The sequence below is a fragment of the Cricetulus griseus genome, chromosome 3 (genome assembly GCF_003668045.3).
Source record: "Cricetulus griseus strain 17A/GY chromosome 3, alternate assembly CriGri-PICRH-1.0, whole genome shotgun sequence".
In the NCBI taxonomy this organism is placed as follows: Eukaryota; Metazoa; Chordata; class Mammalia; order Rodentia; family Cricetidae; genus Cricetulus; species Cricetulus griseus.
In genome coordinates, this window is record NC_048596.1 from 93,017,267 (window position 1) to 93,043,488 (window position 26,222).

At 39.9% G+C, this 26,222-nt stretch overlaps 1 protein-coding gene across 1 annotated transcript; it reads right to left on the reverse strand.

Moving 5' to 3' along the window:
- Window positions 1-868: 868 nt before the first annotated feature.
- Window positions 869-20,073, reverse strand: Nlrp14 (NLR family pyrin domain containing 14). Its single transcript, XM_035441625.1, has 10 exons — window positions 19,998-20,073; window positions 17,998-19,576; window positions 16,193-16,366; window positions 13,391-13,555; window positions 10,361-10,531; window positions 9,269-9,439; window positions 7,913-8,083; window positions 5,286-5,456; window positions 1,500-1,670; window positions 869-1,001 (listed from the first exon to the last, which is right to left on the reverse strand). The coding sequence occupies exons 1-10, from the start codon at window positions 20,071-20,073 to the stop codon at window positions 869-871; spliced, it is 2,982 nt and encodes a 993-aa protein (XP_035297516.1).
- Window positions 20,074-26,222: the final 6,149 nt, after the last annotated feature.

A 26,222-nucleotide genomic window follows, 5' to 3' on the forward strand; every position in this document is an offset into this window, starting at 1 on the left:
AAGCATTAGTGGAGAGGCTACCTTAAACAACCTTCCCTTATAATGATAATTACCTTATATGCCATCCTAGAGCCTTCATCCAGTAGCTGATGGAAGCAGAAGCAGACACCCACAGCTGGGCACTGAGCTGAACTCCTGGAGTCCAGTTGTGGAGAGGGAGGAGTGATGAGCAAAATAGTTAAGAACAGGCTGGAGAGACCTACAGAAACAGCTGACTTGAACAAGGGGGAGCTCATGGACCCCACACTGATAGCTGGGAAACCAGCATAGGACTGTTCCAGACCCCCTGAACAAGGATGTCAGTTTGGAGGTCTTGTTAATCTATGGGGCCTCTTGGTAGTGGTAGTGGATCAGTTTTATCCCTAGTACATGAATGGACTTTGGGAACACATTCCACACAGAGAGATACTCTCTCAGCCTAGACACAAGAGGGAGGGCCTAAGTCCTGTTCCAAATGATGTGACAGACTTTGAGAATCCCCCGTGGAAGGCCTCACTCTCCCAGGGGAGCAGAAAGGGGATGGGATAAGGTGTTGGTGGGGAGGAGGTGAGGGAGAGGGAACTGGGATTGACATGTAAAAAAGGCTTGTTCCTAATTTAAATAAAAGTAAAAAATCAAGTTCATTTTCCTGCTTTTTCCAAAAATTTTAAGCTCCATAGCCAATAAAAATATTTGACACAGCATTTTGTTAGTTTTGCTTTATTTTTTCACCCCTGTGTGAAACACAAACATTTTACAGAGAAGTGTGTAACCCATCCCTACTGGAAATGTAATTTAGTATCTCTGGATATAGACCAGTATTTTATACATGTTAAAGACCACTTGGAGTTACTTTTTTTTTTAATTTTTAAGGGCACATAAAGGTTCTTCAGAAATACTGCCACCAGCCCTCACTTTCTGTTTTATAATAGCATGGCCTAATCTTCAGTCGTGAATTTCTAGTTTTTACATCATTCAGAAACTTCTTGAGTTCCTTATTGCAAATTTCCTTTTTGTTCAACCTGAAAAAAAATGAACATTGTTTTCCACCTTCTAGAACTTCAGGAGAGGAAACAAACAAAACAAAAACCCTTCTTGGCTAAACTAGGGAATTTAACATTGATGGGGAATGGAAATGAGAGATACGGGAAGGAGATGCAGCAAAGTGAAGTGGCATATAGAAGAGAAAAATTACAATTATCAAGGGCTCCTTGGAGCCTTTTTCTAGGGAGGAGATTAGGGAACACATTCCTGTTTATTATACTGGGCACTGTGTCAGCCCCAAGTCTAACAGATCCTCATAATGACCCTGTGGACAGATTTTTTTCTTTTCAATTGACCCATTTCACAGATGAGAATTCTTTACAGAGGTGGAGCCAGAATTCAAATTGAGGTGGTCTGGTTCCAGACCAATCTACCAAAATGCAGCTGGTTGATTCTGAGGGTATCAATAAAAGAATGGCTCTCAAAAATCCCTCAACACATGACACATGCCATATGAGAAACAATTTAAGACTTACGCTAGAAATTCAAGTTTGCATGTTGGAAGCCTCAAGACTCTACATAGGTTCCTAATTGTGTCACAACCGAGTGCGTTCCTCATTAAGTTTATTTGTAACAAATTTTGGCTATTATAAAAAAGACTTGAGAGATCCTCACAGCAACCAGGGCTGAAACCACAATTTTCCAATCTATAGGGAAGAGAAAAGAAAAATGACTTTATTCCATGACATAGGACAAGCACTTAAGAGATCTGTGAACTCTTGAAAAGTAATTTTCAAAATTAAAAAGACACATGAATATAGCTAGAGTAAATCTAAGGATTACAGAAACTTACATAATTAGAGATTTGTGTGTTAAACATACCCTTTCTGATATGAATTACATTTAGAATCACAAGTCCATGGAATTACGCTAGCATAATGCTACAAAACCGATGAATTCAATTGTGTGTGTCTGTGTGGGTTTTTTGTGCACGAATACGCATGTGTATAGGCACATGTTCAATGGTACATGTGAGATCAGAGAACACCTTTGTGGAATCCATTCCCTCTAGGCAGTCTGAGGATGTAGTCGGAAGAGGCAGACTGAGGACAGGATTGCTTGCCTCTTTGGTCTGAGCAGTGGAACCCATAAGAATTCTCTAGTGGCTGGCTGCTCTGCATCTCTTGAACTTTAAGCATTTACCCCAATATCTGACTCAGGGGTTTTTTTAATTAAGATGAATTAGAACTCCTGCTACAATCATTAATCAAGAAAATAAGATTCAGTGGTTAAGAGCACTAGCTGCTCTTCCAGTGGTCTCATGGAGTTCAATGCCCAGCACCCACATGGCAGCTCACAACTGTCTGTAATTCCAGTTCTGATGCCCTCACACAGGCATACATGCAAGCAAAACACAAATGCACATAAAGATTACATAAATTATGTATATATAAATTATATAATATGTAATTACATAAGTTATGTATATATTGTATATAAAGTATACAATATATGATTAAATTATATATATATGTGAAAATACCCAACAAACTTACCTACAAGGCTTATCTGATAGAGACAATTTTCTCTACTGAGGCTCTTCTCTTTTCAGATAACTCTAGCTTATGCCAAGTTGATAAAATATACAAATGAAAACACCACCAAGCAGGATGGTGGGTAATAATTTGTGCTATGCAAGCATGGAGAGCCCATTTCTAATCCCCAGAACTCACATTTAAAAACTAGACATGTAACTCCAGGACTACAAGGGGCAGAGACAGGAGAATTTCTGGGGCTGTTCTCTAGTTGCTAGGCCTAGCTCCAGTTTCAGTGAGAGACTATCTCTGAGAGACTCTCTCTAGGAAATAAGGTAGAGAGTAGTAACAGAGGAACACCTGTTGTCCTTCTTTGCACACACCACTCCCCTACACCCGAGAGAGGGGGAGAGAAAGAGAGAGAAAGAGAGAGAGAGAGAGAGAGAGAGAGAGAGAGATTATACCTTTGTAAGGATAGTCATAATTCTTTATCATACATTTCAAAGTCACTCCCTTGCCTCCAGATCAGAAGAGGCATAATTAAATCAACCACCCATCTGACCAAGAGCACTTGTTCAGGCCAATAATTTAGGAACTGACATAATAACTTAAACACAGCCTTCTGCACAAGATACTCTCCAAATCAACTAATTTTAATTTCACTTTCTCCTCCAGTTTACCCAGTCTTAGAAATAATTTCATGCTCATATAGGTGCTGAGAATATAAAACTGTTTCAAAGTTGCTACTCATATGGAAACCACACTAATGCGATTACACTAAAAGCAAAATTCCATGTGGAAAAGAGAATCACACTGATTATAACACAAGGTACAGGAATCATAGCGCTTTCTGTTTTAAGGTGTACTTGCTAAGAGCTACCAGCAATTCATTGCTTAACAGTAGCTTTAAAATTATCAGGCTTGGTGGTACGCTCCTATAATCACAACACTAGGGAGGCCATGGCAGGTGGGTCATAATGAGTTCCAGGTCAGCCAAGACTACATAGTGAGATCCTGTCTCAAAACAAAACCCCCATACTGTGTACATAGTAATTGTGCAGGACAAAGCTAATGCAGTAATTTGAGGGAAAAACTGTAGCCTTACATATATGTAACAGTAAAGAAAAGCAAAATATATCAGCAGCACTCCACTCAAGAATTTTGAAAAACTAATGGGAAAATAAGCCTATGGAAAATATATGAGCTAAAGATTAAAGAAATAGGAAGTATTAATATTACATTATTTGAAAAAAAGTGAAACAAAAGATCAAATTGTCAGTATTCATAAAAAAGGTCAGTATACAGACTTAGAATTTTAGTAGATAAAATACTAAAAATTGTCAATAAGTTACATCATTTAGGCAAGATGGATAAAATATATCAAAAGGACTCACTACTGAAAACCCAAACATACATTTTTAAATTTAGATATAAAACCAAAATAACCTAAGTTAGTTTCACCAGAAATTTTTATTAAATAAGGAATAATTGTAGTCTTACAAAATTTTTTCTCAAGAAACAAGAGGGATAAATATTTTTGAACTAATTTTATTAAATTAGTATAATGTAAACACAAGTTAATGAGAACTGCACAAGAAATTAGAACCTAATCTTTTATAAGCAGAGATACTGAAATATGTATTTTTAGGAAAATAAATTATACAAGATATATAAAAGAAATCTCAGCCAAGTTGGTTTAGCTCCCAAAACGTAAGGATTTGGTTCTAATATAAAAACTTGGCAAGTACCAAGAGAGAATAAGAGCCAAAATTATCTTGAAGAGAAAGATGGGAAGATTTGTTCTAGTAGTACCAGAGCTCACTGCAAAGTTGTGTTCATCGCAGTGCTCCACTGAGGTAGAACATCACACCAGCTAATGGAGAAGGATAGAAAACCCAGCCACAGATCCATCCACCAGCAAAAGCAAATCTGATAGGCAAGTTGTCCCTGACAAACAGGGATGAGAGGAAAAAAAAAATCATTAAATCCTGCTTGAGAAAAGAGCGTGTATAGAAAAACACTAGATTGGATACTACTGCCAATCATATTTTAAACATGTTTTTACTGTGTATGTGCACATAGGGGGAGGTGTGTGCATGCCACAGTGCTCAGACCATGTGTTGTGGTCAGAGAAAACTTTCAAGAATTGTTTTACCTACTTGGGTTCTGAGGATTGAACTCAGGTCATTGGCATCAGGTATCTATATACACTAAGCCAGCTCACTAGTCCCCCAAGGTTGATTAAAGACCCCAAAGCTTCATAATTTGTGTTTGGGATTTAGGTGACTAGTGTTTCAGTTTCCTGCTCATAAAGCATAATATTTGATTCAGTGATCAAAGAGATGAAGGCAAACTAGCAAATCTCAAAGTTGAGTAAGATATTGAACAATCTAAGACTGAAAGAACACAAGCATATAGAAAAGGATGAGAGACAACAAGCTCCTTGAGATCTTGGCATTCTACAGGAAAAAGTCCTCAATTTAATATGAAAAAGTAATTCAAGAACAATTGGAATATCTGAACAATGGCAGAGCATGGAGGACCCAAATCAGATTAATATTTAATATTTACCTATCTGTGGTACTGAGAAAGACATAATGGGTGAAATGAAGATTATATAGCAAAGGGCATACAAACTACAGGCCCAACTATTTGAAACCCAGATCCTTATTTTTTCAGAGTTATTTACTTTCGACCACCATTTACTTTTCATTCCCCACGTATAAAATTACCTTTATCTTCAACCACCAAGCAGACCTTATTTTTATAATGGAAAACTGAACTTACCCTAGCTTCTTAATTCTGCAGTTTGGAGTTTTTAAAGCTTCACACAGAATATGCAGGCCATCATCCATTAGGTTGTTGTTCCCAAGGTCTAGGTTCCACAGGTGTGAGTTTTTTACAAGAACAGAAGCCAGATCCAGACAACCCTCACTCGTGAGAACACAGCCCATCAGCCTACAGGAAATACATTAGAGGAGGAAAGAGCTATTCAGCAGCAAGACTGGACTAGGTTCTTCCAGGAAATTACTGCCTTCACTGCGATATCATAACACATGGAATAAATTCATCATTAGACTTTGTTTTATGCCATCTGCATTTCACATCATTGGATAAGAGCGCCACCTTCAGTCCCCTCAGCATTAGAGTCCTCTTCTTTAAAAATTCCTAATTCTTATACCTGAGAGAACTGAACGGCTTCCCTGAGGCTATGAAGGTAACCACGAATCTATGTATTAAGGAGAGAAGACAGCAGAGCAAAGGCCTTGGATATAGTGGTCTCTTAGAAATTCTGTTTTTGTAGTCATAAAAAGGCATTAGGCTTAGAAATTGTATCCATTAAATAAACCATTATCAAGTTGAGAAAAGATCATGGGAATTCAAAGTAGCCCACATGTATATCCTGTCCTGAAGGATGTGGGGGTGAGTGCTTGTCAGAAGTTACAGTAAACTCATTTGAGAGGGGTTACCAAAAACCTGAAATAAGATACTTAAAATGTTCAAGGTGAGGCAAAGCATAATGGTAGAAGGGTATGGCAGGTTCTATGTCTTAAGAATTATGATATTACATAGAGAATATTACCCTAGGAAACAGGGACGGTAATGAGGGGGAAAAGGACAGCCTTCACAGTAACCTGCTTCCTCCAACAAACTCCACGTGGGCAATGTTTCTTTCTATCACTTCCCCAGAGCACGTCTGGCAAATGACTGAGATTTCAACATCTAAACTTTTGTGGGAACATTCCAGTTTCAAACTATAACAATTTTCGTTACACAGTTCAGTTAGGACAACACTTCTGTGTATGTCAAGAAGCTTAAGTTAATAGTTTAAGAAAATGCTGGGCTTATGGCTGAAAGATGGCTCAGTGATTGAGAGCACTGTCTGCTCTTCCAGAGGACCTAGGTTCATTTCCTAGCACCCACATGGATGCCCATAGCCATCTGTAACTCCAGTTACAGGGCTCAAACACCCTGTCTTCCATAGATACCAGGCATACATGTGGTACACAGACATACATGTAGGCAAAACATCCATACACATAAAATAAAAATAAATGCTGTGTTTATATGTCTAAGAACTCAATGATGAAAAGTTCCAGTGGGGAAGTAGGTAGGGAATGCTGCACTCCGGTCTTATTCCACTTTGGACTTCATATTATATGGGGAAGTATTAAAAGCTTAAGTCATTGAAGTAATCCATGGGATGATTTAAAGTAAAGATGTCTGGAATAGTACCAAGGGAAAGGAAACCTCAGTTCTTGTCTATACATTATCACATAACATGTATATAAGCCACACATATGTGTGTATATTTGCTCACAAAGAATTTAGGAATGAAAATGGCTAGTTGTAAAACTGGACTTTAGGACAAGGAAGTGGTGTCTTCCTGTATCAAGTGCTCAAGAAACAGACAGGAAAAGGCAGTTACTTTTAAGATAGCCTGGCTACACAGTGACCCTGTCTCAAAAACTAAAATTAAAAACTAGCTGAAAAGTTACCTGGAAAGGACATTATAAAAAGGGAGCTAAGAGATTTCAGGACATATAGGAATAGGAAGCAGAAGGCAAGGACTAACCGGGGGAAGCAAGGAAACTAAGTGGAATAAGGGTCAGGCATTAGGGAGGTCAATGAAGGCAAGGAAACAAATGAGAATAGTATAATGACACATGTGTATCGAGAAGAACCCCATTACTTTGTATGGAACCCTAAAAGTTTACCTTAAAAGGTTAATTGTAGGATTAAAAAGAAAAAATATAAATTATAATCTCAAAAAATAAAAAAAAAAATCACCCCTTCCAGCTTCTTTGAACACTGACCTAACTGGAAAATTAGTTTGAATATAAACCTGAGGGCTGGAAAGATGGCTTAGTGGTTAAGAGCACAAGCTGCTTTTCTAGAGGGCTTGATTCAATTACCAGCAGTGGCATGCAGGCTCACAACTGTCTGTCTCCAGTCCCGGGGGTTCTGAGTCATCTTCTGGCTTTTGTGAGCACCAAGCACACACTTTTATGCAGGCAAAACATCCATACATATAAAACAATAACATGGTAATTTAAAAAATTAAATACCATTTGAAAAACAAACTGGAAAGGAAAGCTAGTAGAAATTCAGCTTTGTGGATATAGCCAACAGATTTGCTAGGGCAAAATCAAAACAACTCCTGCTCAGTCTGATGCCTCTGGACCCTTTACCCAAGGGAAGTGGATCATGGGGCCATGGATAACTATGGCTTTCCATTTTGGTTCCAACCAAACAGGCTTCTTTAGTGTGGCTCCAACAGAATAAGAGAAAAGTCAGGTCTATCCTCTTTATCTGACACATATCTCACCAAGTTCTCCCATTCATCTCTCCCCTGTCACCCAAAGATAGCTCCCACTTCCAAGTGCAGGACAATATAGTTACAGAGAACCTACTCGAGTTCCTGGAGAGTGCAGGTTGACTGCTGAAGGACATGACACAGAAACCTTAGCCCACTGTCCTGAAGACTGTTTGATCCCAGATCCAGATGTATCAAACTCTTGTTGTCCAGAAGAGCAGTGGAGAGAAACTCACCACCAACCTGAGAGAAATAGCAACACCTCAACCTACAGGGAAGCACAGTATGAGGAAACACAGAGTCAGTCTCTACCACCCAGGGATGGTCTCATATCTGCTGAACACTCTTCTCAGATCAGACCACTATTGCCAACCTGTCCCATGTGAGTCACTTAGGTCTATATCAAACTGTTGTAAATTGGACTCATGTTCTTCAGAGCCAATTCCAATGTCTGTTCCTAGTTTTTGGAAACAGGGTCTCAACTCTGCAGCACAGGCTGTCCTTCTCACTGCAGTGCAACTCAATCATCTTACTCAGTTTCCCTAGTTCTAGGATTGCATGTGTGAACCACACCTGTCTCAGCTTTTCATACTATAAATGAAATGGCAATCTCATTGTTTTCCTAAAATTTATACAGGACCTCTTGCAGAAGTAGCTACATGGACTAGACAGGCAGGCATGAGGAGTACTATAGGAGCAAGCTAAATATTCTTTCTTGGTATTTACTAGTGACATTTTTAATCAGTAAAAAGATGTGTTGTATCATTAATAATTTTTGATATAACATGCATTACATATGGGGAAAAGAAGTATAACCCATACAATAAAATTAAATGTTAATTTCAGGATACTTTGACATGTGTTAAAAAGTCACAGAATTATGAGATGGTAAAATTACATTTCAAAAAAGGCATTTCTAGTTATGATAAAGAAAATCTTAGGATTCACAAGGCAGAATGACTTGCAAAATAATTTATGAATCTATGCTGGGTTAATGTAGTACATGCCTGTAATCCCAGCACTTGGGAGGCCGAAGCAGGAGAATTGCCAGATTCAATACTAGTCTAGACTACATAGCAAGTTCAACACTAGCCCAAGCGACTCAAGAGCATATCTTAAAAAAAAAAACTATTTCAAAATTTAATAATCTGTAGATTACCATAAAAGAAGTTATAAATAAAGCAACAAGCTAGGAAAATTATATTTAGTATATAAAGTATGTATGATAATAATCAGGTATGACATTTATAATAGAAAACATCCAGAAGAAACTGGACCCTCAATTCCTAGAATATGAAGAGCCCTAAATACCTACACACGTGCTCAAAGTCATTTAAAAGTTACGTTTCTAAAGATTTTATTTTAATAGTGTGTATGTATATGCATATGCAAACATATGTATATGCATTCATTCTAAACCACATTGTATTGGGAAGGTGACATAGACACTCACACAAGGCTTTGGAGAGTACAATGTGGAGATCTCAAGGCATAGCTGAGTATCTCTATCCCCTTATCTTCCAAGAAGTTGTCTGCCAAGCATAAATGTGTCAGACTCTTGTTTTTGGCGAGAGCCAAGGAAAGAACCTCACACACAGCTTTTGTGAGGCCACAGTTTGCTAAGCTGAAGGAGAAACAGATGAAAAAAGACCAATTCAGTTTTCAATCATCTTGCCTTACTTCATGAGGAAATCATCTGATACTTATACCAGTCACTTTTTCTATAGAGTCAACCCCAGCAGACATTTAAATTGTGAATTCCATTGTAGTTAGTTACAGGAGAGAATGAAACAAAACTGGAGAAGTCTAGAAGAATTTGAAAATTAAAAATAGGAAAGTTATTTTAAAAACCGAGTCTCCCCACCCCACCCCCCAAGCTCAAGAAATAAACTCAGTAAGTCCTTGCCACACAAGCATGAGGATCTCCAGTTTGATCACCAGCACCACGTAAAAAGCTGAATGTGGCTCTAAACGCAGTTCTGGGAGGTTGGAGATAGGGAGATCCTGGAGCCTATGCTGGCTAGCCAGCCAGCCTAGCCTATTCAGTGAGTTCCAGGGCAATGAAAGAGTGTCTGAAAAAAAAAAAAAAAAAAAAAAAAGGTGGATGACTCCGAGGAACAATACCCAGGGGTGACCTCTTAGGTATTGGCCTCCACATACACAGACATGAATATATACATAGTACCTGTGCAAACACAAGTATTGAAATGCCTCCCCATGTAACACACACAGGTACACACACAAAGAGAGGGAGTAGGGGAGAAAGGGGGTGGGAAAGAGAGAAGGGACAGAGACAGAGGCCCAGACAGGCAGGCAAAGAGACAGAGGGCGCTTGTGTGCATGAGGGGGATGGGAGGGAAGTACAGAGACAGAAACATGGAAAAGGGACATCTGGTCATATAGCTTAGTGGTATTATAAGGAAAAAACAGAAAAAGAGTGAGCACAGGAAGAACTCTGAACATCATTCAGAATTGATAAACATGCCAGCTAATGTTACCCCACATATTCCAATCCAGTTCATAAATTATAAGCAAACTGACTCACGACAGTCTCTCTAGGTGACAGTTGGGGTTTTCAATGATCTTACACAGCAACTTCCCCCCAACATCTGTCAGATTATTGGTAGACAGATTGAGAAATACCAGGCTCCTATTCCTGTAGAGGGCCTCTGATAGTTTTAAACAATGGGTTACACTCAGGTCACAGGATTCCAACCTGAAAAGCAATACAGAGAAAGGAAAACGACACATTTTGGAGAATCACAGCCTTTGTGGGAAACTGCCAGCCTCTGGCTGAGTAAACTTTTAGAGATCTTGGCTGAAAAGTCAGCTTTCCTACATAAAACAAAATATTTAATAGCTAAAGCACATGGCCCTGATAGAGTGTTAAGTGAGATGAAGAGGAATGATCTTTCTCATCCCTTAGGACCTTAAAAAATATGAAAATAGTTCTAAATCTACTAAATGGTTTTTTTTTCATCAAGAGGAGAGAGGAGTTCCCTCCATCTACAACTCAGAAGACAAAAGTATGATTGCTGTGTTTTAATGTTGTGCATGGATTTGTAGAGCAAAGGTCAACCACAAGTCAGGAGCCAGAGCTGTGTCTCCCATGGGTTTTTATTTACCAGTCAACCCACATTTTCTAAAGAAAATAATTTGGCCTTAATAATAAAAAACTTTACTGTAAAAGAACTTGTATATAAAAAGAAATATCACCCAGTGAGGTTAGTTAGATCCAAGGTCTATACATCTCAGTGAACCTCCAGAGTTAGAATAGGACTTAGTTTTTAAGAATGAATACAAGGGACACTGCTCAGTTGGCAGAGTGCTTGTATAGCATGCACAAAGTCATGGGTTCTATCCTCACCACTGCATTATAAAATAGAATGAGAATAAGAAGCAATCAGAAATAAAACTGCTTCTGAAATAGAAGGTGCATGTGTGGGGTCCCTCTAAATACCTGCACAGAGGTCTGTGCAGAGATAAGGCTGTGTGCCCAGGCATGTGTAAGTGTCGGGTGACAGAGCATTCCAGGCATGTCCTTTATTTTGTTGTTACATTTTTTTAAAAGAAGGGCCTGCATCCCTAGCCTTCAAGTAGTACCTGTTAACTGGTCACTGGGTTTCCTTCATCAAAAGTCAGGGTTTGTAGTAAAATTATGTTGAAACATTCCCATGAAAATTATTGATAATGTGTGCCTTTTCAGTATGCCCAGGTACAAGATCTGAAATATCCCTCCACAATTTAAACTTTTCTAGGATATTTTATCTCTAAATTTGCAAAATTCTTACAGTAAGGGAACCTAGTTAGCAGAATTGACTGGAAAGTACTGCTTTTCAACACTTTAATGACTCACATCACAAAACCAGAGTAAAATAGCAAAATGCAATTCTAAAGAGTTCCTCTCAGCATGATCTATGCACAAACCAGATGAAAGGGACATTCATACTGTCCAAATCTAATGAGATCCAAAGAAAATAGGAAGTTGGATGCCATCCTATATGAACTATTTAGAGGAGGCCTACAAACTAGTGATTGTAATACCCATATGTCCACCTGCATTTGGAGAACAATTGCACTTGCATAAAGTACTGCTATCTTATTGCAAACTCTGAAAACTTCTGACAGTAGGGCCAGCAGTGACTGTTCTAAGTCATATCACAAAGTTTCCTACTTGAAAGCTTACTACCTAGTTCTACATTGAGCATCATCAATAGAAGACATTCAAATCGTGGGGGCTGGAGAGATGGCTCAGAGGTTAGCAGCACTGACTGTTCTTCCAGAGGTCCTGAGTTCAATTTCCAGCAACCACATGGTGGCTCATAACCATCTATAATGAGATCTTGTGCCCTCTTCTGGTCTGTAAGCATACATACAGACAGAACACTATACATAATAAATAAATCTTAAAAAAATAAATAAAATAAACTCAACACTGCATTTTAAAAAAAAGAAGACATTCAAATCTCAACAGAAAGGGGGGGGTCTTACCAAGTCCTGCTGCTTCTAGTGTCAAAGCTTTTGTTTTAGATTTACAGTGAGCACTGTAAGAACATCTTTCCTACCAAATAACACTAGGGTTTTGATTTTTGTTTTTTTGTTTTGTTTTTTTTTGCTGTTGATATTTCATTTTAAGACACAAGAACCAGTGGCATGCATCTTGATGTCCAGATAATACAGGTTTAATCCTAAATCTACTTGCTTGCTGGTTGTGTCTATCTCAACCTGACCCACTCATAACTGTCTGCAACCCATGTTCAATAATTGACCATCAACTCCTGAGATGTGCTTCATTAAGTGAATTTCAGCTTTTAAAACCTGGCTAATACTAAAAGAAAATCCCCAGTGGCCACAGAATTCACTTTCTTATTTTAAAAAGAAGGTCTTACTCCAAAGCTTTGCTACTTCTATAGTACCTGGATTTTAAGACTATTTGTGGGAAGCAACTTACCTTAGCCCTTCATGCAATAAGGTTCAATTTTGACTTACAGATTGTCCAGGGGTTATAAGAAGTTTTAAGAAGCTATTTTTCTGATTTTGTGTGTGATAAACTAATGTAACTGACTTTCACTAGATAAGAGTTTTCTTAAAAGCTGTCATCCAATGTACAGACCAGGTATAATGCCTAAGGCTCTCCTATTCCTATAAAGCAACTGAGGGCCACGAATAAGAGGGACAGTACATGACAGTGAGAGCACACCTTGACAGTTGACAGTTGCTACACTGTTCTTTCTCAGCCTTCTAGGCTTGGTTCTGAGCCACAGTTGAAAACGGTAGGGATTCATTGTCAAAAATCAAGTACAACAGAGCTTTCTCTAACACTGTTTCCTACTGCCACTAATCAAAGACAATATATCCCAGACCTGAAGAAAGAAAAATGTTAAATATTCATCAATTCTTGGCCTGTCCCCTCCCTTCATTTGGGAGACAGAATTATACAATGAAAAGTATTTATGGGGAAAAATAAACTAGGAAAAGTAGGCTTACATTAACTATACAGCACTATGAACACCAAGTTCAGACTTCACCTTTTGTCTGTGGGCAGGCAAAAGTTATAATGAAAGTTCAAGCTTACCTCAGCACCAGTAATTTACATTGTTTGGATTCCAAGGCACTGCATAAGCTTTTCAAGCCATTGTCTTCTAAGATGGCATCTTTCAGGTCGAGATGTGTCAGGGTAAGGCACTTACCCACAAAGCTAAAATCATGACAGCTATCTAAGAAGCAGACAGATCCTAACCTTCAGAAGAAAGATATACAGAGTAGTTATACAATTATCTTCACCCACAGTTTTATCATGCCCTTCCGACTCTTACTGTCATCTCTTAATCTGAATCTGAGTTTCTCAAACTGCAGGTAAGGTGCCAAAACACAGATTCAGAGAACTATTGAGAAAAACAACATATGTTTGGGTCTGTTACCTGACTGGTGGTGTTCTCATTATTTTAACCTTACAGGATGGCAACATCAGGAAAGGTAGAGAGAAGCCTCATGAACTTTTAGGAATGACTACCACAGTTATCAAGGTCACCACCAATACTCCAATGACAACATGAATAATGCTTAAATCCTTTCCATAATCAAAACTGAATGCACATTTAAAATCAACTATCAGATGTATGTCATTATGAACATATACTGTTGCAGACAGTGATGTGATCCTGTGGGCTTCAGTGAGTATACAGAAGTAGTATAGAGAGCAAATACAAAGGTCATCTTCCAACTTTTCTTTACTTCCTTCTAACTGCATTTGTATTTGAAATATTTGATTCTCCTGCAGTGCCTGGTCTGGCCCTGAATTCAATCTGTTCATACTGTACCCTAACTACTAGCCACCCCCAGACCATTTCCCTCCTTTTCAGCTCATTACCCAGCATTCTTCCTCCATTCCTTCTATCCCCAAGAACCCACAAGAAAGACTTTTATTTACATTTACATTTACAGAGATAAACATTCCCCTAAGTCACTATGTAAATATACGTTGGAAGTAATTTTTTCCAGGGGAAAAGGGACTTAAACATTAAGGAGCCTAAGACTGAGAACAGTCACCATGGTGTCATCCCTTGCAGGGGACTCTTGTTTTAAAAGAAGCCATTAGCCAAAAGGTAGCCTTGGTTATTAATATTGGTTATTAAAATTTGCACTGGTGACATTTGGGGAAAGACAATGTGAGGGAGAAGCTTAGAGATGAGTGAAAAGAACTTACACATCTGGTGGCCTCTCCTCATCTACAGGTTTAAGTAATGCTTAAAATCTGAGGTAAGAGCTCACTCACAACAATGAGATTTTTAAGGAAAAATATTTGGCAGGAAGTTAGTTTCCAATGCAACATCTATTTTACTGATTCTAGGAACAAGGATATAGAATTTGTTTGGTGCCAAGTATAAACAATTAACCAGAAAATAGACATTAAGTATATGATAGGCATTAAATACAGAGGAACATACAGATGGTTCCAGTCCCCAGGGGAGCCAACAGCAAGTGATATGCAAATATGCATATTTTAAGTGGAGAGAATCTGGAATCAAATTAAGATTTTTAGTACTGACAAGAGTAAAGATGGGTGCAGGTGAGGAGCAGGTGGAACATTCACATACTGTGGGCATAATTGTGCTGTAAAACTGTTTAGCATATTCTTAGCAGACACATCTATGGACCAGCCAACTCACATTTTAACCAAAGACGTTAAAAATCTCACAAACAGCTAAACAATATTCACAGCAGCCTCATTCCCAATAACTAAAAATTGGGGGGGCACAAGGGAGTTTTATTAACAAGACAATGAACTAAAAATGGGGGGGGGGAGAATCCACAAGGGAGTTTTATTAACAAGACAATGAACTAAAAATTCCAACAGTCACACAAGGTAACGACAGTGCCTATCAGCAATGTAAACAAACTAGTCAAACACACAATAAAGTTTTATAACATTTTATTGAAAACAGACAAATACATAGTGTGTTAAATGGTTTCTATAGTGAAACACTAGCTAGATTAGAAAATGACTGCCTAGGACTAGAGACATGGGAGAACTGAACAGGAAGGTGTAGATGGAGAGTTGTCATTGGAATGCTCTACCTTATTTTGAGTGTTGGCTATAAAGATGTTTATGATTCCCATTAAACTTGTCACATTTAATAATTGATTTTATCAAATATAAACCATTCAAAAGAAAATATAAAAATTCTGTGTCATGTCTTTGTAAGTACTTTTGTGACCTAAATTTAAGGTGTTAGTTCTATGTCATGCTTCATCTTGAAAATTCCTAATGGAATCTCAAAACCACATGCCAACACCTTCTACAACAATTGCCATCTTTCTCAGAACAAATGAAATCATGCATCCGTATCTTTAGGCATTTCAGTTTTCATGTCCTTAGAATGTTTTGCACAGGGATGGTATGTACAGCCACACATCACTTAATGTAAAAAGACTTTATTTTATACCATTTTGTGACATTGGCCTTGTGCAAACATGAAAGACTCTTTACACTTACGAACATGGATCTGGGTCACTGGGCAACAGGGTGTTATAGGACCAACATTGTCCCTCATTGACCAGAAAGTCTTTGCATGTTAGATAACTGCTTCTACTTACTACTGATTTCCCCTAACAAATAAGGGTGAAAGGCAGAGCAAAGAAAAACCAAAACAAATAAAAAAAACAAACAAAAAATACTCCATTAAAATTTCCCAGGTACCCTGAGGTGTTGGCTCATGCCTTTAATCCCAGCACTCAGAGACAGACCAGGGAGGATTTCTGAGTTGGAGGCTAGCCTGGTCTACAGATCGAGTTCCAGGACAGCCAAGGGCTACCAAGGAGGAAATCCCATCTAGAAAAACTGCACACACAAAACAATTCCCCATGTAAGACTTACAGTAGTTTTTGTAGTTTACACCTTGGGTGACATAATTCTTCATTTAAGATCTTCATCAATGATTTATTAAGTCTGCTTTCGTTCAGATCCATTTCTCTCAGGTATTCATTTTTATGAAGCACAGAAAACAGATCTTGCCAGTATTTTATGGTTTGAACAACAGCTTCCTCTTGGCTGTGTAATTGGAAAAAGGAAAGACCAACCACCTTTGACTTGGAAGATGCTATTGGATATGAAAGAACATAGGTGCATTTTTGCTATGGATAGTCCACCAGGCATCTTCTCTTGGCCACCCCAAATTGTCATCTATTTCCTCAACATATATGTAATAAAAACTACAGATACTTCATTTTTGAGGGAGAACCACAGGATGAAATCTGATCCACATATCTGTGTGTATGTTTATTTTTTATTTTTTGTTCTTTTGAGACAGGGTTTCCCTGTATATCCCTGTCAAGTCTAGAACTTGCTACATAGACCAATCTGACCTCAAATGAACAGATCTGCCTCTGCCTCTGGAGTGCTGAGATTAAAGGTGTGATCAACCACATCCAACCTTATGTGTCTGTTTTCCTCAAGGCGTATGTCTCTGTGTGTGTATGCACTCATATGTGGAGGTCAGACAGCAACCTCAGGTGTTGGTCCCTCATGTGTGGTACTTTGAGACAGGCTTTCTGACTGGCCTGGAAATTGCCAAATAAGTTACGCTGGCTGGCTAGTGAATTCCAGGGATCTGACTGACTCTCCCTCTCCCAGCACTGTGATTACACATGCATGTCACTCTACAAAGGAGTGTGTGTGTGTGTGTGTGTGTGTGTGTGTGTGTTTAAATGTGAGTTTAGGTATTTAAATGTTTTAATGCATTTAAAGTCTTAAAGCTTTGCCAACTGAACTATCTCCTCATCCCTCTGTATTGTAATGAAATTGAAATGCATGAGGCTGGTATGCCACTTAATGGTATTATCTAGCATGTTTTAAGATGGTGAAAATTTTAAGTCCCAACTTTGGGAAAGGAGAGGGTAGTGAATAATGCTACAGAGTAGGGGCTTATGACTTAAGGTTTTAATTTGTGAAAAATAGTCAAGAGGTTCCTATATACAAATCTTAGACACATAATAAGCCATACTGAGATAAAGGGATGAAATATGTTCTCTTAACGGAGGGATTCTTTTCCAATTATGACAACAGAACAGTTTTTCCAACAGAAAAGTTGGAAGCCAAGGACTTATATATAATCTAATGGTGACCTCAGTCATGCCTATGACCGTCATACAAGTCAGCTTTTTCATAAGTAAAATTGAAAAAGAAGCATTTACCCCATAGGACCAGTGGGAGATCAAATGATTGGCATGAGCAACAGTCAATGCATAATAGCTATTGTTCAACATATGTTTGGATCAATAGTTATCTACTTATTTTCTAGAAAAAACCTCTATATCACAGTTTTGGAATCTATGTAAGAGTTCACAATTCTGCTGGCATCAGAATTAAACCAGCTAACATGTTAAGCATCTTGCTCACTATATAACTATGAAACAGAATAAGCCCTTAATTTTAAGATATAGAAATTCCACAATTCAGGTCTTCCTCACAGGTTTACATAGGGAGAATCAGAAAAGCCAACTTGATAAAAGGGATAGGGTAAATCATTAAATAGAGTTTAGGGGTATATAGGACAGATTACCTATGTATATTAGCCTCAGCAAGATATTTCTAGATGGATTTTTCTTAAAATAATTACTTTAGTTAAGCAACATTTCCTTCTCTAATCTACTTCCTTCCCTGGTAGTAAACTGAACACTTACCATGTTTCAGCTATGGGGTTTAAGTCCAACCGATTTTTTAACTCTGCCACTGTAGTCAGTTTAATAGTTTTCAGAGAGTAGCAATGCTGAAGGCAGAATGAATATACAAGTAACTGAGTTTCTTCCTCAACCTTCACAGCAATCTTTGGGAAATAGCTAAGTGCCTGAGTTATGAACCCTCTATCTTGAGTCTCGTATAGACAGTGGAGCAAGTCTGGAAGTATCAGCTGTGATGGACTGAACTCATTTTTTTCTAATGCTTCCAAACACATAAGTAACTCCCCTTTGATGTTCATAGATATTGTAAAGTTGAAAGTTTCCTCCAGTTGTCGTACTCTGTCTTTATTCAGTAGACCAAACAAAAAGCATTTCATCTGTTCCAAATGAGGGTCCTGAAAACTATTGCTATCAAGCAACCGATTCAAGTCTTCAAAAGGTTTGATGGGATAGTTCTTTGGATTCTCTCTTAACAAGTAGAACAAAGCTGCAAAAAACTCCTGAACATGGAGGTGAGTGAACGCATAGCAGTTTTTATACTCTGTGTCCTCCTGAAGCACATTTACATTCAGGAAAACTGAGATGTCATCTCTGGTTAACTCATGCTTTCTGAGATTTTTCTTGTAGAGTATATATTTCATAGTCCAAATGCCTTCAGCAGCTGCCTGGCACAGGCTCCTCAGTAGCGTTTCATTGGGCAGAGTACAGCTCTCATCTACCTGTGAAAATAAGCTGCAGATATAGCTTGTAAACAGAGCTGTGGTGGTCTGGCAGGTCTCTGCAACATTACCACCTTTCTCCTCTTGCTCCTTTAGACAAGTACAGACCACCTGGCATACTTGGTAAACATGGCACATGTTGAAAAGCCTCTCATTTTTTCTTATTGAGTAGATTGCATCCATAGCCCATGTCTTATCTTTGAGCAAACAGTAAATGTAATCCATTCTTGCATTCTTAGACAATCCTGACAGCTTTACACAACGAGGGTTATGCAACAAAGGCACCAGTCTCTTCCAAGCTGTGGATCTTGTTGTTACTACTAAGAATGATTCAGGAAGCATCACTTTCCTCAGCAAACTGCTAATGAGAAAGGACACTGGGTGCTTCTGGGTCCAATCTGTACATAGTGCAAACTCTGGCTCTTCAAAGGAGAAGTCCAGCTCATCAAAACTATCAATCATAAAAAGGATATTTCTGGGCTCAGACAGAATCTGTTTAATGTGGCCTTCAGAGCTAGGCAAGTCCTTGGATATTAACTCAGCAAAGCTTTTCTCCTTCGATTGGCTAACTTCTTTTCCACTGAGATAAAAAACATAGGTATATTGCTGGCAGATATTGCCATCTGCCCATTCTAATATTGCCTTTCTCAACAATGTTGTCTTCCCAACTCCAGCAGCTCCCTGAAGGATTACTGTTTGTGTGTACCTGCAAGTTTCGACATCCTCAAACACACGCGCCAACAGCTTTTGGTCTCTATGAGTAATTCCATGATTTAAAATTGCAGATTGGCCAAAATAACAGCTTTTATCCCACGTAATATAAAACTTTTCCTTTATTACAGTTCTGTAGTTTGTTCCATCATCTAAGTCAGTTAGAATGGAAAAGAACCAAAGAGACATGATCAAAACTTTGAATTCTGTTTCAGTGTTAAGATTGTCACTGCCCAGCCATCCCCTTCTCTCTGCCCACCCGTTCCCCTTTCTCTCAGACATAGAAACTGAACCCAGGTCTTCTGGGTGAATGTGTGGGTGACAAGCACTCTTACCTACTTAGCCTAGGAGGCTGAAGAGATAGCTAACTTTTGAGTAGACATTTTTAAATACTGTTTTCTTGATGTTCTGAAGTCAATATGGTTTTGATTTTGACTTTGGTCATAAATCCAGTTTTATTGACTTTGAATGATGGAGAACAGTGATACATTGGAAGTAAATTGTTCAGGTGAATAATGGTCCTTAGGGACTAACACTGCCACCATAAAACTATAAAAACATACAAAAACTGACCAAAGGCTTTGTCCTCAGGCATCAATTCCTCCTCAGAAACTTGGTCTCCCATCATCTCAACGTCTTCTGGCTTCATTGTCTTTGCTGTCCCTGCAACAGGTTCCAAGAGCATCATGGGATTTACAAGAAATAGAGCTTTAGGAGTGATTGAAATGGGGGCCAGAATTCATCTGTGTTGTGACTCTATGACCATCTGGGTTTTGTAAAACTAGAACAGAGAGCTTTAAGCTGTCACAGCTTAGCCAAGGGGAAGATGTGGTACAAACACTGGGGTGGACCTCTTGTCCTCTCTGTGCTCTAAATGTCAGGGCATGAAGTTCCCTCGCTAGTTCTGACTTCAAGGGATAGAAGTGGAGTTCAAAGGTGATAATGTGCAGGACATGTACATACATACATACACACACACACACACACACACACACACATACCCCTACAGTCTTACATTTCAGATTTCACATAAGAACCACCAACAGTACTTATTTGAGTTTGCCTTTTTAGCCCATTACTCGTTTTCAGCAAATATGTTGATCATATCGGAGATGCTTCAAAATTTTTGACTTGATTTCTAGGTTAGACACAAGTACATTCTCTGAATCATTCGATTCCTCAGATCCTTTTAGTAGGTACATGCAAGATAGATGGATCATTCCTAAGACCTAGCCAGAGCAACAGCATTCAACCCGGTTCTGCTTCTTCAGTGTTTGTCAAATGATCCAGTGTTCCCAAGAAAACTGTGCCTACTTCCATATAGCGCCTGAGCATCACAGGTGAACTCTGTTTTACTCTTTTTACATATATCCCTCAGGTTCATCTTGCCAAAGATTTTGAGGGCTACATTCCAGGCCTGCCCTCTTGGATAGTGTTTGTTCATCATTTAAGCCAGTTTCTCCCACTTGGCCTTCAGTGCCACCTACGGTATTGAGCAGCACCTGGGATCTACATTCTCCTTTAGGAGTAACTTGAATTTGTTTAATCCTTCATTGTTCTGCTGAACCAAATAAAATAGCCAAAATTCAGAAAAGGAAGAAAATAACATCAATGTGTCTGAATTCAGCTTTGTGGAGAAAACTGATTTGACTACAGACCGACAACTATGGAAGAGTGTAAGTAGAAAATTAACTATATATACAGATTAATCCAGCATACATTTGCTGAGATCCACTGTGTGGGCTCAGTATTGACCTCAAATATTCCATGTATTCTATCATAAAAGAGCCCTTGCCCTCCAGACAGAAGCAGGTAGGTTAACTGCAGGTCTTTACCTATTCCTCTTTAAATCCAATTCCCCCAGTCTCATCCCCAGCTCTGTATCTGGCTGCCTGCAGTAACCTGCCCTTCTTTCCTGCCTCATCTCCAGTGGATCAGGAAGATCTTCTCCAACCTTCCTCACCACTCATCTGTTATCGTAGCTTACAACTCCAGCAGGCATTCCCTGGGAAGCTTCCAGCTAAGAAGCAAGTAGGCCAGTGAAGCAGGCAGTCAAGCATCAGGTCTTCACTCTCCCTCCTCTCTCCTATATCCAATCCTACAGTTTCATATACATCTTAGACTACCTGTTATGGCCTCTCCTTACTGTCTTCGCCATTCTGTCTAAAGTAGATCCTAGTGGAACACCCTGCTTTCCCCTCCCATGGAGCCGATTTTGCAACCCCAAATCCCATCTTATTTCCTAAGTAGAATAAAGAGAGACAGATGTGCAGGTGACACACACACACATACACAGACACACACAGAACAGAGACAGAGAGATAAGGGGAGGGAGAGGAGAAAGGCAGAGATTTGCAAGCACACACATACACAGAGACACACAGAGACACAGAGAGGGAGAGACACACAGAGACACAGAGAGAGACACACCCCCCCACCCACAGAGAGACACAGAGACACACCCCCCCACCCACAGAGAGACACAGAGACACACCCTCCCACCCACAGAGAGACACAGAGACACACAGACACAGAGAGACAGAGACACACCCCCCCACCCACAGAGAGACACAGAGACACACCCCCCCACCCACAGAGAGACACAGAGACACACCCCCCACCCACAGAGAGACACAGAGACACACCCCCCACCCACAGAGAGACACAGAGACACCCCCCCACCCACAGAGAGACACAGAGACACCCCCCACCCACAGAGAGACACAGAGACAGAGAGACACAGAGACACCCCCCACCCACAGAGAGACACAGAGACACCCCACCACAGAGAGACACAGAGACACCCCCACCCACAGAGAGACACAGAGACACACCCCCCCACCCACAGAGAGACACAGAGACACACACACCACCCCACCCACAGAGAGACACAGAGACACACCCCCCCCACAGAGAGACACAGAGACACACCCCCCCCACAGAGAGACACAGAGACACACCCTCCCACCCACAGAGAGACACAGAGACACACCCCCCCACACCACAGAGAGACACAGAGACACACCCCCCCCCACAGAGAGACACAGACACACCCCCCACCCACAGAGAGGCACAGAGACACACCCCCCACCCACAGAGAGAGACCCCCCACCCACACAGAGCACGTGCCACACCTCCACCCACCACACCACCCACCACACCACACCCTCCACACAAACTAAGGTTACTTGAGAGGAGGGAATCTACATGGAGAAAATGCTTCCATCAGGACTGTAGAAGATGGTCAGTTCAGGCTATCTTCTACTGCTAGGAGTCTTAGCTGGGGTCATCCTTGTAGATTTCAGGGAGAATCCCTTGAATCAGGTTTCTAGCTAACTCTGAAATGAGCCCCCATCTAGTAGTCTCTTTCAGTACTCTTGCCCTCCATCTCCTATCTCCAAGATTATCTCTCATGTTCCCAACTCCATCCACCTGCGGTTCACTCACGGAATCTCTATTAATCTCTATTTTTCCTTCCCATCCCTCTTTGAGCCTTCCTTGTTACCTAGTCTCTCTGGGTCTGTGGTTATAGTCATTCTTTATTTACAGCTAATAGCCACTTATAAGTGAGGTCATACTATGTACTTTCTGGGTCTAGGGTACCTCACGTAGGACTATTTTCTAGTTTCATCCATTTGCTTTCAAATTTCCTGATGTCATTTATTTTTTAACAGCTAAGTAACACCCCATTGTGTAAATGTATCACACTTTCTCTTAGGACCAGGCAAAACTTCAAGTGGAGTGAGAGTAACTTCAACCTACAGTCTGTCCAGCCTGTGGGATGTACTGGGTTAAGTGTAAGGGTGAGGGTGGCCTAGAGATTGAGGGAATAGTCGACCAATGACTGATCTAGCATAAAACCTTTGCTAGGAGACTAAGCCCGCCCTTTACACTGCCTCGGGCATTAGGACTCAGACTGAATAACAGAGACCTTGTATAGGACCAAATGTGACTGAAGAAAAACAATGTCAATGTAATGATGCCTAACAATATTCCACTATACTCATGGACTAGAGCCTAGTCTAGTAGTCAGAGAGGCTTTATCCAACAACTGAGGGAAACAGATGCAAACAGCCAAACATTAGGCTGAGATTGGGGAATCCTGCTGAAGATGGCAAGAAAAGATTGTAGAAACCAGAGAGGTCACGGACACAAGAAAACCCACAGAATAACTATAACTTGGGTTCATAGGGGCTCAAAGAGACTGAACTGACAACCAAGGAGCCTGCATTGACTGACCTAGGCCCTCTGTATATATGTCAGTTGTGTAGCTTGGTCCTCTTGTGGAACTCCTAACAGTGGGAAGAGGGGCTGTCTCTGACTCAGTTGCTAGCTACTCATACTGGAACACCTTGCCCGGCCCCAACACATGGGAAGGTGACTAGTCTTACTGTAACTTGATATGCCATGTTTTGTTGATATCCATGGGAAACCTGCCACTTAATAGAGAGGTAGGAGGAGTGGATTGAGGAAGGGAAACAGCCTAGAGGGAAGGGAAATTGCAGCCAGGATATAAAATAAGTAAACAAAAGATCAGGGGCTGGAGACATGACTCAGTGGTTAGGAGCACCGGCTGCACTTCCAGAGGTCCTGAGTTCAATTCCCAGCAACCACATGGTGGCTCACATCATCTATGGCAAGGTCTGATGCCCTCTTCTGGCTTAAAGACATACATGCAGATAGAGTACTCATACATATACATATATATATATATATATATATATATATATATATATATATTAAGAAAAAGAAAGATTGAGCTCTTTTCCCATGCCTCCCCCAGCAGAGCAATGTGATCCACCAGCAAGGAGGGACACCAATAATGCATCCGATAAGATAAGTCTTATAAAATATATAGATTTATGATAAGACTGAACTAGCAGATGAGAATCCTAGTCATTGGCCAAGCAGCTTTGAACCAAAAAAAAAAAAAAAAGAAAGATTGAATTATAGTCAGGCCTATAGGGCATTTTCTTAGTGATTGATGGGGTAGGGCCCAGTCTATTGTAAGTGGTGTTATCCCTGGCCTGGTAGTCCTGGAGCCTATAAGAAAACAGGCTAAACAAGCCACAAGGAGCAAGCTAGTAAACAGCACTCCTCCATGGCCTCTGCATCAGATCTTGCTTTCATGTTCATGCCTTGTTTTGAGTTTTTATCCTGACTTCCTTTGATAATCAGTAGTGATCTGGAACTGTAAACTAAATCAATCCTTTCCTCTCCATCTTGCTTTGGTCATGGAGTTTTGTAAGAGCAATAGAAACCATAACTAAGACAGGACTATTTGAGAGGTAGTATAGAAACCTTAAATAGTAGAAGTTTCCTAAAATATAAACATATATGAAGGTGATCTAAATGAAATCAAATAGTCAGGAGACAGCCCCAACTTGACATCTCATTACCAAATGAAGCTTGCCAGGAGTGGGTTAAAATCTAGTTGAGTTGTTGGCCAAAGTATTCCCATAGAAACCCCCCCCCCCAAAACGGAGGCTGTTGCCAAAGACTGTAAGTTGCTCTCCACAAACTGATCGCAAGTTCCCATTTCTGAAGATAACATCTATTCAACTCACTGAACATCAAGAAGTCAAGCCTTTGTCTACATAGAACCTTCATCCCTGTGTCCCAGCATCTTCAGGATAGGAAGCTACTTTGTACACTGCCAAAGGAGAAACAAACACTAAGCCACTTATAAACCCTTTGATCTACAATCTGTCCTGCCTGTCATATATGTTAGGTTAGGGCAGTGGTGGCACAAGGCTTGTAGAAGTAATCAACCAATATCTGACTTTAATTAAAACCTCCATGAGATGGACGCATACCTGAAACTTGAGCGACTAAGGACATGAGACTTGATAACCTAGGATCATAGAATAAAACAAAGCACCTCTGCTCTAAAACAAAAAAAGTGTATCAATAAAATGATTCCTATAACCTTCTGCTATACTCATGATTGCCTTGCTTGCTATCAGAGAAGCGTCTTCATGTAGTATATGGGAACAAATATAGATACTCACAGCCAGATACACACACACACACACACACACACACACACACACACACACACACACACACACACAGTAAGAGACCTTCAGATACTCAGGCCTAAACAAGATTTCTCTATCAAAACCCTGCCCTCAGGATCAGGGACCCCTGCAGAAGAGTGAGCAGAAAGGGTGTAAGAGCCAGAAGGTTAGAGGACACCAAGGTAAGGCCCTCTAAATCAACAGGACTGAAGCACATAGGAACTTATAGAGACTGAGGTAGCATGCACAGGGCCTGCACATGTCAGCACCAGATGGGGTCCTAGGGCTGAAAGAAGTGGACACATGTCCTCATCTATAATCCAGAAGCTATCTCCAATTGATAATCACTTGCAAATGAAAATTTAGTTTTCTCCAAGGGAGTCTCAGTGGGGAAACAAACTACTCTTAAGGGTAGACTACAAGCCCAGCAGTAGATGGACAACAAAAAGCCAACTCAATGGCATCTTTGGAGGTTCTTGGTCTCATTATGTCATATCAGATCTTTTTAAAAGTTGTTAGCTTATTTTAAGTTTTAACTTACTTATAACATGTGTCTCTTTTTAATCCTACAGGTTCTTCGCAGATACATTATGGCTTCAGTTTAGTGTTTTGAGGTACCTTTTCTTGGACTCTTCCCACTGCTTGTTTTGTCATACTCAAATGCATTAGTTTTTATCTTATATAATTTATTTTATTATTATCCCTAAGAAGCCTATTTGTTTTCAAATGAGAAAATGAAAGGGGGCGAATGGGGAGAAATAAGGGTGGGTGGGGAGAA

Bases quoted from the DNA above. Each gene is read 5' to 3' on its own strand.
- Nlrp14 (XM_035441625.1), bottom strand. From the start codon at position 20,073: ATGAAGCCAGAAGACGTTGAGATGATGGGAGACCAAGTTTCTGAGGAG. The intron at 9,440-10,360 runs GTGAGTCAGTTT...TTTCTCCTTCAG, and splicing joins TGTCACCTAGAGAGACTGTC to CTTAGCAAACTGTGGCCTCA. The intron at 5,457-7,912 runs GTAGGTTCTCTG...TATTTCCTGTAG, and splicing joins TGCACTCTCCAGGAACTCGA to GCTGATGGGCTGTGTTCTCA.